The 12720-nt window shown below is 45.3% G+C and overlaps 1 protein-coding gene across 1 annotated transcript in view; it reads left to right on the top strand.

The window, feature by feature from the left end:
• Positions 1 to 12720, top strand: part of SLC1A4 (solute carrier family 1 member 4) — a 102398-nt gene that overhangs the window by 42632 nt on the left and 47046 nt on the right. The window contains exon 2 of the mRNA XM_068232328.1: positions 633 to 675. Within this exon, the coding sequence (XP_068088429.1) occupies positions 633 to 675 (43 nt within the window). The remainder of the gene's footprint in view (positions 1 to 632; positions 676 to 12720) is intronic.

Below are 12720 nucleotides of genomic sequence, written 5' to 3'. Positions count from 1 at the left end.
CAAGAAAAATACAGCATTGTTATTGGGTAATAATCGAATCGCATCAGGGGCAAAGGGCCACCACAAGGTCCATGATACTGTGCCATTGCATTTTGCAGATTGCAAACAATTCCACATTGTGCGTACGTAAAGTGTGTACAGTGGATACATTCAGTTTCATCTGGAAGCTAGTGTTTTGCCATTCGGATATGTATTAATTTCACTGTTTATTCTAAAGTATTTCTCCTTGTAGAGAATGTAGGGAGAAGCATGCAGCTAATCAGATCAGGTGATCCATTTCGAAGTCTCTGGTTGGTTATGATCATCAGGTTTTCAACCACCCAGTCAGAGACTTACAGATCAATCACCTGATCAAATTGATGTCAGGTTTCTCTATAATTTCATCTCAAGGAGTGTTTTTGTAGAATTAATTGATCATCTCAGTTCACAATTAGCACTCAGTTCCCCCTCTAACATGGGCTACCCCCATTGTATCTTGATATTGCTGTATAAACTTTTCTTCAGTAGATGTAAATTTTGAATGATGTGCTGCATGCTTGTACATTGATTCTTCAGTTGCTGATTTACATAATGTTTGACTTGGCATTGTGGTGTGTTAGTAAAACGAAATCTGTTTCTTATTTTATTTACAGAAACCTGATGCCTGCAAACCTCGTAGCTGCAGCCTTCCGATCGGTAAGAATCTCACATGAGATTTAGGAGCAGATAACATACTTACACCGACCTGGTGATATCATAAGACAGTGGTCATAGATGTTGGATGCTCATGAGTTCTGAATTACTTTAGTTACCAAAGGAACCTTTAAGCATCGGTTTGATGTCAGATATAAAGCTGGACTTGGCCTTTTAAAATAGAATCTAGACACCACTGATGTCAAGAGTGAGGGAATTTGGGTGGGCTGTGTGGCAGTTTGGAAGACTAGAAAGAGGCCTTCAAAGGAAAGTAAAACATCTGATTGGCTACCTCATGCCCAGCGAAACCACTGATTGGCCAGGATACCCTGGGCAGTCAGTGGCTTTGCTGTGAATGAGGAGGCCTAAGAGGCTTGTTTCCTCTCAAGCTCAATGGCTCCAATATGACTGCCTCCAAAATGGTAACTACATGACATAACTACATATTACTGATCTTTCTGATGGTAGAAACCTCATTGACATTGCTATTATGGTGGGAGAATGGAAAATGCTGTAGTCCTTTAAAATGCGCAAACTTTGAGAAAGCATTAATACAGCCTGCTGAATCTTTCCACAGACATCGCCATTCAGTTCAATCGAACAAATGATATTTAGGTCAAATTTCACTTTTAGAAGCTGCTTTCCAATATATAGCATACAAAGGCATAGCCATAGGGCGTCAACCCCTGCAACTTGAGAGAGGCTCAGGGCTTTGGTGACCCAAAACCACTTACCCGTCCTCTTTCTGATTCAGGGATCCAGCTTCCTAATCAGATGCTGTTGTTATGGGTGGCCATACTAGTCATGATGGTCACACTAGTTATATGAACCCTAGCAGGGGAGCCGTTAGTCTGTGGTGATCACCAACATAGGAGGGGAAAAGATGTGTGAACTTTGAGGGGCCCCAACAAAGCTTTGCTAAGGGGGACCATGATTTATAGTCATGTAGTTACACCATCATGAAAGGGTTTGGGGGAAGCAATAGCAATTAGTTTAAAAAGTGCAACCCAGTTGGTTGAATTTTCTTCTGAGGTCTTTTCTCCAAGGCACACCTGAAGAAGTTGTAGAACGCCTGCAGATTTGTAGAAGCGGGATGAATTTACTGTTATTTACCTTTGTGTGTATAGGCCAGTATATTGTATAGCAGAATTAAGACCACACCACACATGTGACTGCTGCTGACACATATCTCGTCTAGAGGCTGTGACATGTGACTTGTGGGCTTAGTCCTTAGCACCAATGTAAGCATCAGTAAGGCCAGCATCAACCATTGCTTATGGATGAAGGTGGATGGAAGATGGCCCTGTGTCTTGTCACACTATTCAGTCACTCTCAGTAAGCTATTTTTTATATAAAGCGATCAAGGTCGTAAAGCAGCAGGGATTGCCATACTGGCCCAGGAAAAAAAACACATACTGGTATATAAGTAGATAAATACTTATTCTACTTATATAACATATGTATTGTACTGTCAATATTTTGATTTCAGTGACTTTTATGTAGTAAATAAAGAGGCATTTTCCACCTTTACTGCTTCTGACTGAAGTCAATCTTTATGCCATTTTCTGCCTTACTCTTTTTTTTGTCCTCCTTGAAACTGCAAGCACTACCGAATGGAGGTACCAGGGAAATACAATAATACACAATTGTCCAAAGGACTTAGCCCTATGGGTACATAAAAGAACTTATAACTTTTATTGTCACAAAACCTAATTGGTTAAAAATGAGTGGTTCATGTGAGTGAACACACTCCCTGTGGAGGTCTTCAAGTTAAGACTACCAATGTATACATTGCAGGGGTCCTGGCTTATCCCCCTCCACTTTATATGAAATAAAAAGTGGGGTGTAGCTATCCCGCAGTTGTAATTGGTGTACTGCACAGATAAAAATGTATATGAGGCTTGGAAGGTCACCACCAGTTGACAGTTTAATCACTGGAGGTGTACTCTAAGTCGTGCAAGCTCATCACATACATAAGGTGCTAACTAAGAGGATGAATCGATAATTATAGATACAAGTGGTGCACAGTGCTGTATATGAACTTTGACATGGTCATGTTTCACCAGACGGCTTCATCAGAAAGTGCTATACAAATATACAGTAACACCCAATCACCCTATATACACATTATATACACATTTACATCATCCCCCCATATGTTAGCTGCCCCAGTCAGAGCTGAGTTGCCATGTGAGGCCAGGTCCTATATATACAGATAAGGGAGGGGAGAAATGGGGGTTGGCCCAGACAAATGAATCCTCCTACCTCCTACATGTATGATAGTTGCTGGGTTGGCTGCAAACCTCTTACAATTCCATGGGATCTGTATGCCACCCGGAGACATGGATGCTCAAACATCAGATCAACAGAGCCGCCCTATGGGCGGACATCCTCCTTAATTCGGAAACGTTTCCACCTGACAGGCGAAATTAGCGTAAGAGGGTGTCTACCCGGTGCGCAGTGCAAGGGGCTGAGCTGTGGCGGTGACATCATATCCGCCCTTTTCTCTGGGACGCATTATGCGTTCCACCTCTATGACAACGAGCACGCAGGGCATGCCGGGGCGAGACTGTGGGCGGATATGATGTCACCGCCACAGCTCAGCCCCTTGCACTGCGCACCGGGTAGACACCCTCTTACGCTAATTTCGCCTGTCAGGTGGAAACGTTTCCGAATTAAGGAGGATGTCCGCCCATAGGGCGGCTCTGTTGATCTGATGTTTGAGCATCCATGTCTCCGGGTGGCATACAGATCCCATGGAATTGTAAGAGGTTTGCAGCCAACCCAGCAACTATCATACATGTAGGAGGTAGGAGGATTCATTTGTCTGGGCCAACCCCCATTTCTCCCCTCCCTTATCTGTATATATAGGACCTGGCCTCACATGGCAACTCAGCTCTGACTGGGGCAGCTAACATATGGGGGGATGATGTAAATGTGTATATAATGTGTATATAGGGTGATTGGGTGTTACTGTATATTTGTATAGCACTTTCTGATGAAGCCGTCTGGTGAAACATGACCATGTCAAAGTTCATATACAGCACTGTGCACCACTTGTATCTATAATTATCGATTCATCCTCTTAGTTAGCACCTTATGTATGTGATGAGCTTGCACGACTTAGAGTACACCTCCAGTGATTAAACTGTCAACTGGTGGTGACCTTCCAAGCCTCATATACATTTTTATCTGTGCAGTACACCAATTACAACTGCGGGATAGCTACACCCCACTTTTTATTTCATATAAAGTGGAGGGGGATAAGCCAGGACCCCTGCAATGTATACATTGGTAGTCTTAACTTGAAGACCTCCACAGGGAGTGTGTTCACTCACATGAACCACTCATTTTTAACCAATTAGGTTTTGTGACAATAAAAGTTATAAGTTCTTTTATGTACCCATAGGGCTAAGTCCTTTGGACAATTGTGCCTCCTTGAAACTGCACTGTCATATCTAGCTTGCTTTATAAACACATGTGAGCACAGCATATATCTTATTTCAGCAGCTTCTGCAGAGTGGTGAGGTGTATTTCCCTTCTCAGCCTCATGTCACACTGAACTGCTAATCAGTGAGGAGCAGGAATGTGGAAAGGGAGATAACAAGCTTCCCTCTCCCTGGCAATGTACCAGAAAGGAGCCAGGCTGACTGAGATCAGATTCATTACTGCAGAAACATTTATGATTATATTGGAATTCTTGCAATGCAGGGTCAGTATGTCGACTACATAATAAACACAGAGTAGTGGGTGAATGGAATTTGATTTTGTGGCTGACAATGCCACTTTAAGCACTGATTGCTTGTGGTAATTGGCTGTATTTTGTGTTTGTACTTTCGATATTTATGTTGGGCATCTTCTGCCTGCACTAAATGCGAAAATAGCAGAAATCCGGAACAAGAGACAAAGAGGTTAGAAAAATATCACAGCACTTGTGAATCTATAATCATAGGATTGCTGGACTGTGTTTTCAGCTGACTGCAGTGGATGTATAAGCATGTTGTGGAACAGAAAAAGGGCTCAGTCTAAGTGAGAGAAAATTAAGTGAAAGGATTGCTTTCATCTCGGCACAGAAGTGCTGTGCTTTGGTGAGATATGTTCTGCTATAATATCTAAAGCTTTAGTGCAGTGACCTGTGAACTCAAAGTCAAAATTTAAGTCTTAAGAGATTATAAGATTATATAGTTGGGCGTATGGTTTGTTTAAAAGGCTTGGTGCCTCAGGTGATTAAAGAGTTCACGTGTTAATAAAAATATCTTCAGTACTACCTTCCCCCCATCATGGTTATCCTGTACTCATATGCTTGGTACATACCATGCAACTTTCCCATCATTCCATAATCTCCAGCATGTCTGATCTGCTACAGTACTGCACAATATCGATACACTTCTCAATCGGGCCGGATTTATACTTTTTACTGCCCTAGGCCATCTGTCACTAGCCGCCCCCCCCCCCCCCCCCCTTCGCCTCATACACATACCAATACAGAAATTTCAAACACCCCCCCCCCCCCCCCCCCCAACACGGAGCCTGAAAACACTACAGACAACTTCTTACATCCCACCGTTCTAGCACTGGGCCTCTCTGCTCACATAGGTTTCTTCATTGTGCAAGCACAGGCGTGGGCGAGAGTGACCGCACTGGGCATGCACAAGTATGGTCTGCGCATGCCCAGTAGAACGAAGGCACCTGTGCAAGGTTTTGTTTTTTACCCTGTGCACATGCACTTCATTTTACTGGGCATGTGCAGACCTTACCTGCACATGCCCAGTACAGGTACACTCACCCACGCTCGCTTGCTTACTTACTGAAAAACCTATTCAACCAGAAAGGAACCCAGCACTGGAAAGGTGGGGTATAGGAAGATACAGTAACCCCCTGGACTATCCTCCCATTCCATAGAGGCACCACAGCTCCCAGAAAGACCTACCTCCCTTATAGAAGTACCACATTTCCCAGCATGCTCCTTCCCTCCATGGAGGCACCACAGCTCCCAGCATGATCCTTCCCTCCATGGAGGCACCACAGCTCCCAGCATGCTCCTTCCCTCCATAGAGGCACCACAGCTCCCAGCATGCACCTCTACCATAGAGGCCCGACACTTCCCACATAGTATTGGGTTGTCTCCCAGGGCCTCAGACATGGCTGCTGGGCCCCCAGGCCTCCTCCAGTGTGAATAGTGGTCCCTCAGGGCCCTTACAGAACATTTTCAGTGGAACGCACTCACCTGGCTTGCTCCTCTGTGTGCTTCATCCTTGTGACCTGACAGAATGTACATATTCAAGTGGTCACAAAGCATGCAGAATAGCGCACCAGCCGGACAGATGTCTGTGTGCACTGCTGTGAAAACTCAGAAGCTGTCGGGGGCCCACTATTTACTTTGGAGGTGACCAGGTGGTACGCCAGCTGGCTCTGGGGCCCTGAGGGAAAACAATACTATATGGAGCAGGAGGGGCATGCTGGGATCTGTGGTGTGTCTATGGAAGAAGGGAAACATGCTGGGAGCTGTGGTGCCTCTATGGAGGGAGAGGGGCATGTTGGCAGCAGTAGTACTTGTACAAAGGAGGGACTTTCTGGGATATGTGGTACCTCTATTGAAGGGAGAAGGGCTTGCTGGGGGCAGTGGTACCTCTAGAGAGAGGAAGTGGACAAATGGGACATGTAATGCTGTGGGAGAGGGGATGTCAGGACTCAGGAGCATGTACTCACATGCATGCAGGCCAGGGTCACATGGACATCGGATTCTCCAGCTTCCTGTTGCAGCCAGTGAAGGCTACACTGCATCTCCCCATGTGAGCCGAGGTGTCCCATTAGGCTGAGCACTCTCCCCTTCCCCCGTGCTTTGCTGTCTGGAGTCCTCAGAGGGGAGGGGGAAAAGGAAGTAACAGCTGCCATGTGATCCTGGTCTCGGCACAGCAGGAAGTTCTCTGAGGCAGGCCATGCTGGGCTGAGCTGCAGGCTGTGTGTTAGCTGCCTCTGCCTGCTGGGCTCTTGTGCCAGCGAGTCCAACTTGGCCATTCAACCTGCCCATGCTTTTCCTTCTGCAAACTCCCCGTCAATGCACCTGCTGCCCGACCCGCTATGATGTATTCCAGCCCCGGCCCCCGACTGTACTCTCCTCCACGCTTCACACTAGTAAACAGTGCGCACTGAGGCTGTCATGGATTCATCAGCCCCAGCGGCACCGCGAGACCTCCCTCATCCTAGTGTTCTGGCCAGCGCTGTGACGTCACACACTGATTGACAGCGTGGGTGCCCTATAGATGCGCTCTCCCCGCCGGCACAACAAGTTAGAAGCTGAGGCTCTGAGCAGCTGCCTGGCTGGGACTCACTGGAGACGAGCGAAAAAGTCTTCCTTGTGGCCACTGATGCAGAAGCTCGCTCGAGTCCAGGCCAGGGCAGAGGGGGCAGCAGCTTACCTCCCACCACCATATTGCATGGCTCCGTCCTCCGGCTCCACCATCTCCTCAGTCATTGGCCCTGGGCTCCGGCTCCCGCCCGCCTCCTGCTCGTAACTAGGCAACTGCGGTCGCCTCCTCCAGACCTGCCTTGCCTCTGCTCAGTCAGCTCGCACTTGCACAGAGCAGAGCGGCAAGCGGGCGGGGGGCAGCTGCGGACACTCGCGGTGGGTGGATCAGCTGACAGGTGCACCAACCGTGCATTCAGTTAACTTGTCACCCACGGCCGCCCCACGGAAGGCAGCATATAAGATCCGCCCTAGTTCTGTGCCTTGGGGGCCTGCCCACAAATCCGGCCCTGAGTTTGGACTTGTTGGGAATTATTAAATGACAGGAAATTTCCCATCAATCTGATGGGGAAATTACATGGTGTGTACCAGATATTAAGGTTATAATTGGAGAAAAGGTGTTACTAAGTGTCAGGAATATAGCAGCTAGTTATGATGTTGAGATAATACAGGAGTATATTTTTATTTTTCCATCTGCTGTGTATTATGTCAGAGATGTAGGTATGCCAGGCTGGCAGTTGGCTTCATGGATTTCCTGTATGTACATGTAAATTAACTCTATCATTGTCTGCTTATAATTAGGAAACACTTAAGAACAGGGAATGCTAAATGGATTTGCTAGCCTATGGCAAGGAGATGGCTAATTAGTCAATAGCCAGTCAGATCCTTACCTTTGATATGCTAGGAAATACTGTCACCAATGTGTTGTCACCTGTAACCTGGAGTGGGGAAGTCTCTTGTTGTGTGTGTGCTATAATACACTTTTAAATGTGGAAGTTAGAGCTCTGGGAATTAAATTGTGTCTGGAAATTTAATTAAAATTAGTTCCCCCTTCCAAACGGGTTTGCGGCCTTAGGGCAGATCTCCCAGCATAAAGGGCAGAGGCAGATGCCTAAAATCAGTCCGCCCCTGACAGTAGCTGAAGCTGGGTGGACTCCCGGTCCAAGCTAAGTTGGCTCCTGGTCCAACCAGAACAGTGTCCGTCCACAAAAACCAAGTCCAAGGTTCTTCTGTCTTGATCCCTGTTTATTTTGGTAAGCAAATAGCCTTGTGTGTATCTTGTGTCTGTAACTTTTATCCTTGCAACTTTTATTTTGTAACTTTTACAGTTTTTGTAAATCTTTTGTATATATTATTTTCTGCATTGTTCCACTTTGTTCCTGGAATATTAAATCATTATTTAATAAGTTTGACTTCTGCTGTACTAACACTGATAGCCTAGAAGAGACTGAAGTGTAACTGTGTATAAGTCCATGCCTGATTGTATGACTGAGCAGGCACTTCTGCGCTCGACAGCAGAGTGGGAAGTCTCGGAGTGGCTAACAGTATCGTTCGGAACGACTGTTAGTGGTTTTGCTTCACTACAGTGTAAGATTGCAACTGGGTGTGTGTGTGCCTGGAGTTCTTGTATTCGTCCTAAAGCGCAAAGCTGCCCCGAGTACGAAAATGCGGATTGCGTGCTGAGCACTCGACAGCAGAGTGGACGTGTCTAGCAACAGCTAGTGGTGGCAGTGAGAAGTGTTTGAGGGGTCCCAGCCTTGTTTTTAGCTTGAATATGGCTGCTCCCCGCTTGATCTGGTTAAACCCGCAGTCGGGAACCGTATAGGCAGGCGTGCTGCGGGCCGGTTCCTGACACTAAGCATAACTTGCTTGTCCATCAAAAGATTCTGAGATGCCACTGTGGCTGGTCAAGAGGCCATTAGGTAATCATATCACCAATAAAACTAGGGTCATATTTCAGGCTGAGAGTCTGGCTGTTAAAATGTATGCAAAGATCTTTGAGATAATGAATAATATTATTATGAATTTATAAAGTACCAACATATTCCGTGGTGCTGTACAAAGTATAATGCACTTCAATGTACAGAGCCCACTCCAATGAAAACAGTTTTTTCTCTTTCAGTCCTCCGTCACCTCCTAACTTACAGCAACCTCCGTTCATTGCTCCATTCTCCTCCGTGCCCCACCAACAAGCACAAAGACTTCACCACCCTATGTGCCCCACCATCATCAGCTATCTGCCCCGTGTCACAGCACCACCTTTGTACTCACAATGCACTGTTGCCCTCTCCAAGCACGTGTCTTTGTCACCCCTTCCAGATGATCTCCCATCTTTTAGACTGCTGTCCAGATTATAACACAGTATATAATAGGGTATGACCCTTTTAAAGGGAAGGGCAAAAACACAAAGTCCTCTCAACAGGTGATCCACCACACCCACGTTCAACATATGTTTCTTTAGGAAGAGGGGCTATAAAAAAACTGTAGAGCAATCTTGCAGTGCAAAATTTAACACAACTTTATTGGTACAAAAATACAAAAATAGACGTATCCATAAAAACATTTTGATCCATGAAATCAGTCTTCATGAACAGTTCTGTAAGGCCCTCCACATATAGCTGCATAGCTGGTTTTCATTGCTGGCCAGTGGGATCATGTGGTGTGCATTTGGTTGGTACAGATGCCCCCTATTTTTCCATGTATTTCTGGGTATTGTTGCTGACTGGTCCTTACAGAACGGTTTATATATGCAACGGCCTGATGAAGGGCATTTAATAGCCCGAAACGAACATGTGTCGTTGCCTGAATTGATACTTGCTTACCACGTCAAGCCAGATTACAGTGTTTGTTAGTCTCATCAAACGTTCTGTATTTGGATATGCCTTCATGAATTGTTGTTCATGAAAATTGATTTCACAGATCAAAAAGTTTTTATGGATACATCTATTTTTGTATTTTTGTACTTGTGCCAATAAAGTTGTACTAAATGTTGCACTGCAAGATTGCACTCCTGTTTTTTTATAGCCCTCTTGATAAAAACACACATTATAACACAGCCAGACACACTCTTTCCAGGAGTTACTTCCCCATCACTCTTCCACATTATCTCTCTCACCTAGATCTTGAGAGTCTCAGTCCGTGGGACGCCCAGCTAAGTGACTGCTCTAAACTCCATAACTAGATGAACGGAGGAGGGTCCTGTATAGTGTAAATAATCTTACTGATAAAAGGTTAAAATGTATTTTACTCACATACGCCTAGAAGAGATGCAGATATAAAACTGCTACAGCTCCAACAACAAGGGCACTGGATCCAACAAGCCTCCTGGCTTACCCTACACATATTTCTTATCAGCAACTGCAGTCCCTGATGAGCCCTCATCAGTATGAAACACTGCAGGCACAATATTGGGTTTGCCTGTATCTGTAAGGTATGTGCAGGGCCGGGTGGCCCATGATGCCGAGTGAGGCAGCTTCCTCAGGAGGCAGTGGGCCCTGGGGCGCGACCCCGCTGCTGTGCAGAGGAAACAGAATATAGGTTCCCGTGGTAACGCGATATACAGGAAGTGCTTACTTCCTGTATATCGCACTGAAGGGAACCACTATTCTGTTTCCTCTGCACAGAAGCCGGGTCACACTACTGTGACAGTCTGATCTGAACATTCTATGATGGAGAGGGGCCGGTGAGGAACATAGAGGAAGCGGCTGCATCATCAAAAGGGCACATCAAAAAAAGTTGGCCTCAGGCGGCCAAAAGTCTAGAATCAACCCTGGGTATATACAGTATGTATTTGATGTATCGCTGGCTGTTAAATACTTCAGAGAATTTTCCCAGCACATCCAGTTGGAGTACAGGGTTAAATGTGCAAAGTGATGAGCTGTCATTATTTATTCTGAAACTGAGGGGCTGGGTTGCTGCCAGCAGCCTGAGGTCAGTTCCATTCCCCTGTAGAGAAGCTCAGTGCTGGATTCCGACACAATGACTTCCCCTGTCCGGCTTTGGAAGGTGCAGTGGTACAGTCCAGCCTCCTCCTCAGCTCTCACGCAATTTGCATATTCAGTAGTGATGCACTGTGGGAAATCACAGTTGCTCACTTAAAGCTGCATTATCACAAATACCTTTTATTTTAAAAGGGCAAATTACACTGAGTGTAGCTTTTTAGTAGGAGTGCTTTTCAGTCCCTGTAGTCCCCTATACTTTACTTGTGGTTCTGGTGCACCCTGAGCCTACTATGCATGCGCTGGAAGCATACATACTTAGCTTATTATCAGAGTGTGTGCCTGACGCCCAGCACATTTACCCCTGTAATGTAACTCCAAATCAAGTCATTTGGGTGCTGGAGGCGCCATGGTAGTTTGGGTACTGCCATGCGTCCATGTTAACAGCTGTGATTAGCGGCTATAAGTGGAAATACTATGAGTGAAAACTAACAAAATAAAATAGTGGGCACAGGAGCTGCATGTTATACAAACTGCAGATACAAATATTGGGGCTCGAAGTCTGAATTTCCACTTATAGCTGCTAATCGTGGGCTGTTAACATGGGCGCCTATGGGATATTTAGCTATATACAGTGGTGTAAAAAACTATTTGCCCCCTTCTTGATTTCTTATTCTTTTGCATGTTTGTCACACTTAAATGTTTCTGCTCATCAAAAACCGTTAACCATTAGTTAAAGATACCATAATTGAACACAAAATGCAGTTTTAAATGATGGTTTTTATTATTTAGTGAGAAAAAAAAACTCAAAACCTACATGGCCCTGTGTGAAAAAGAAATTGCTCCCTGAACCTAATAACTGGTTGGGCCACCCTTAGCAGCAATAACTGCAATCAAGCGTTTGCGATAACTTGCAACATGTCTTTTACAGCGCTCTGGAGGAATTTTGGCCCACTCATCTTTGCAGAATTGTTGTAATTCAGCTTTATTTGAGGGTTTTCTAGCATGACCTGCCTTTTTAAGGTCATGCCACAACATCTCAATAGGATTCAGGTCAGGGCTTTGACTAGGCCACTCCAAAGTCTTCATTTTGTTTTTCTTCAGCCATTCAGAGGTGGATTTGCTGGTGTCTTTTGGGTCATTGTCCTGCTGCAGCACCCAAGATCGCTTCAGCTTGAGTAGACGAACAGATGGCCGGACATTCTCCTTCAGGATTTTTTGGTAGACAGTAGAATTCATGGCTCCATCTATCACAGCAAGCCTTCCAGGTCCTGAAGCAGCAAAACAACCTTAGACCATCACACTACCACCACCATATTTTACTGTTGGTATGATGTTCTTTTGCTGAAATGCTGTGTTACTTCTACGACAGATTTAACAGGACACGCACCTTCCAAAAAGTTCAACTTTTGTCTCGGCGGTCCACAAGGTATTTTCCCACAAGTCTTGGCAATCATTGAGATCTATTTTTAGCAAAATTGAGGCGAGCCTTAATGTACTTTTTGTTTAAAAGTGGTTGGCCTTGGATATCTGCCATGCAGGCCGTTTTTGCCCAGTCTCTTTCTTATGGTGGAGTTGTGAACACTGACCTTAATTGAGGCAAGTGAGGCCTGCAGTTCTTTAGATGTTGTCCTGGGGTCTTTTGTGGCCTCTCAGATGAGTTTTCTTTGCGCTCTTGGGGTAATTTTGGTCGGCCAGCCACTCCTGGGAAGGTTCATCACTGTTCCATGTTTTTGCCATTTGTGGATAATGGCTCTCACTGTGGTTCGCTGGAGTCCAAAGCTTTAGAAATGGCTTTATAACCTTTACCAGACTGATAAATCTCAATTACAGTACTTTTGTTCTCATTTGTTCCTGAATTTC

Source organism: Hyperolius riggenbachi, chromosome 4 (assembly GCF_040937935.1).
Source record: "Hyperolius riggenbachi isolate aHypRig1 chromosome 4, aHypRig1.pri, whole genome shotgun sequence".
NCBI lineage: Eukaryota > Metazoa > Chordata > Amphibia > Anura > Hyperoliidae > Hyperolius > Hyperolius riggenbachi.
Note: the sequence above shows the minus strand (reverse complement) of the source record. Positions and strands in the feature narration are given on the sequence as shown.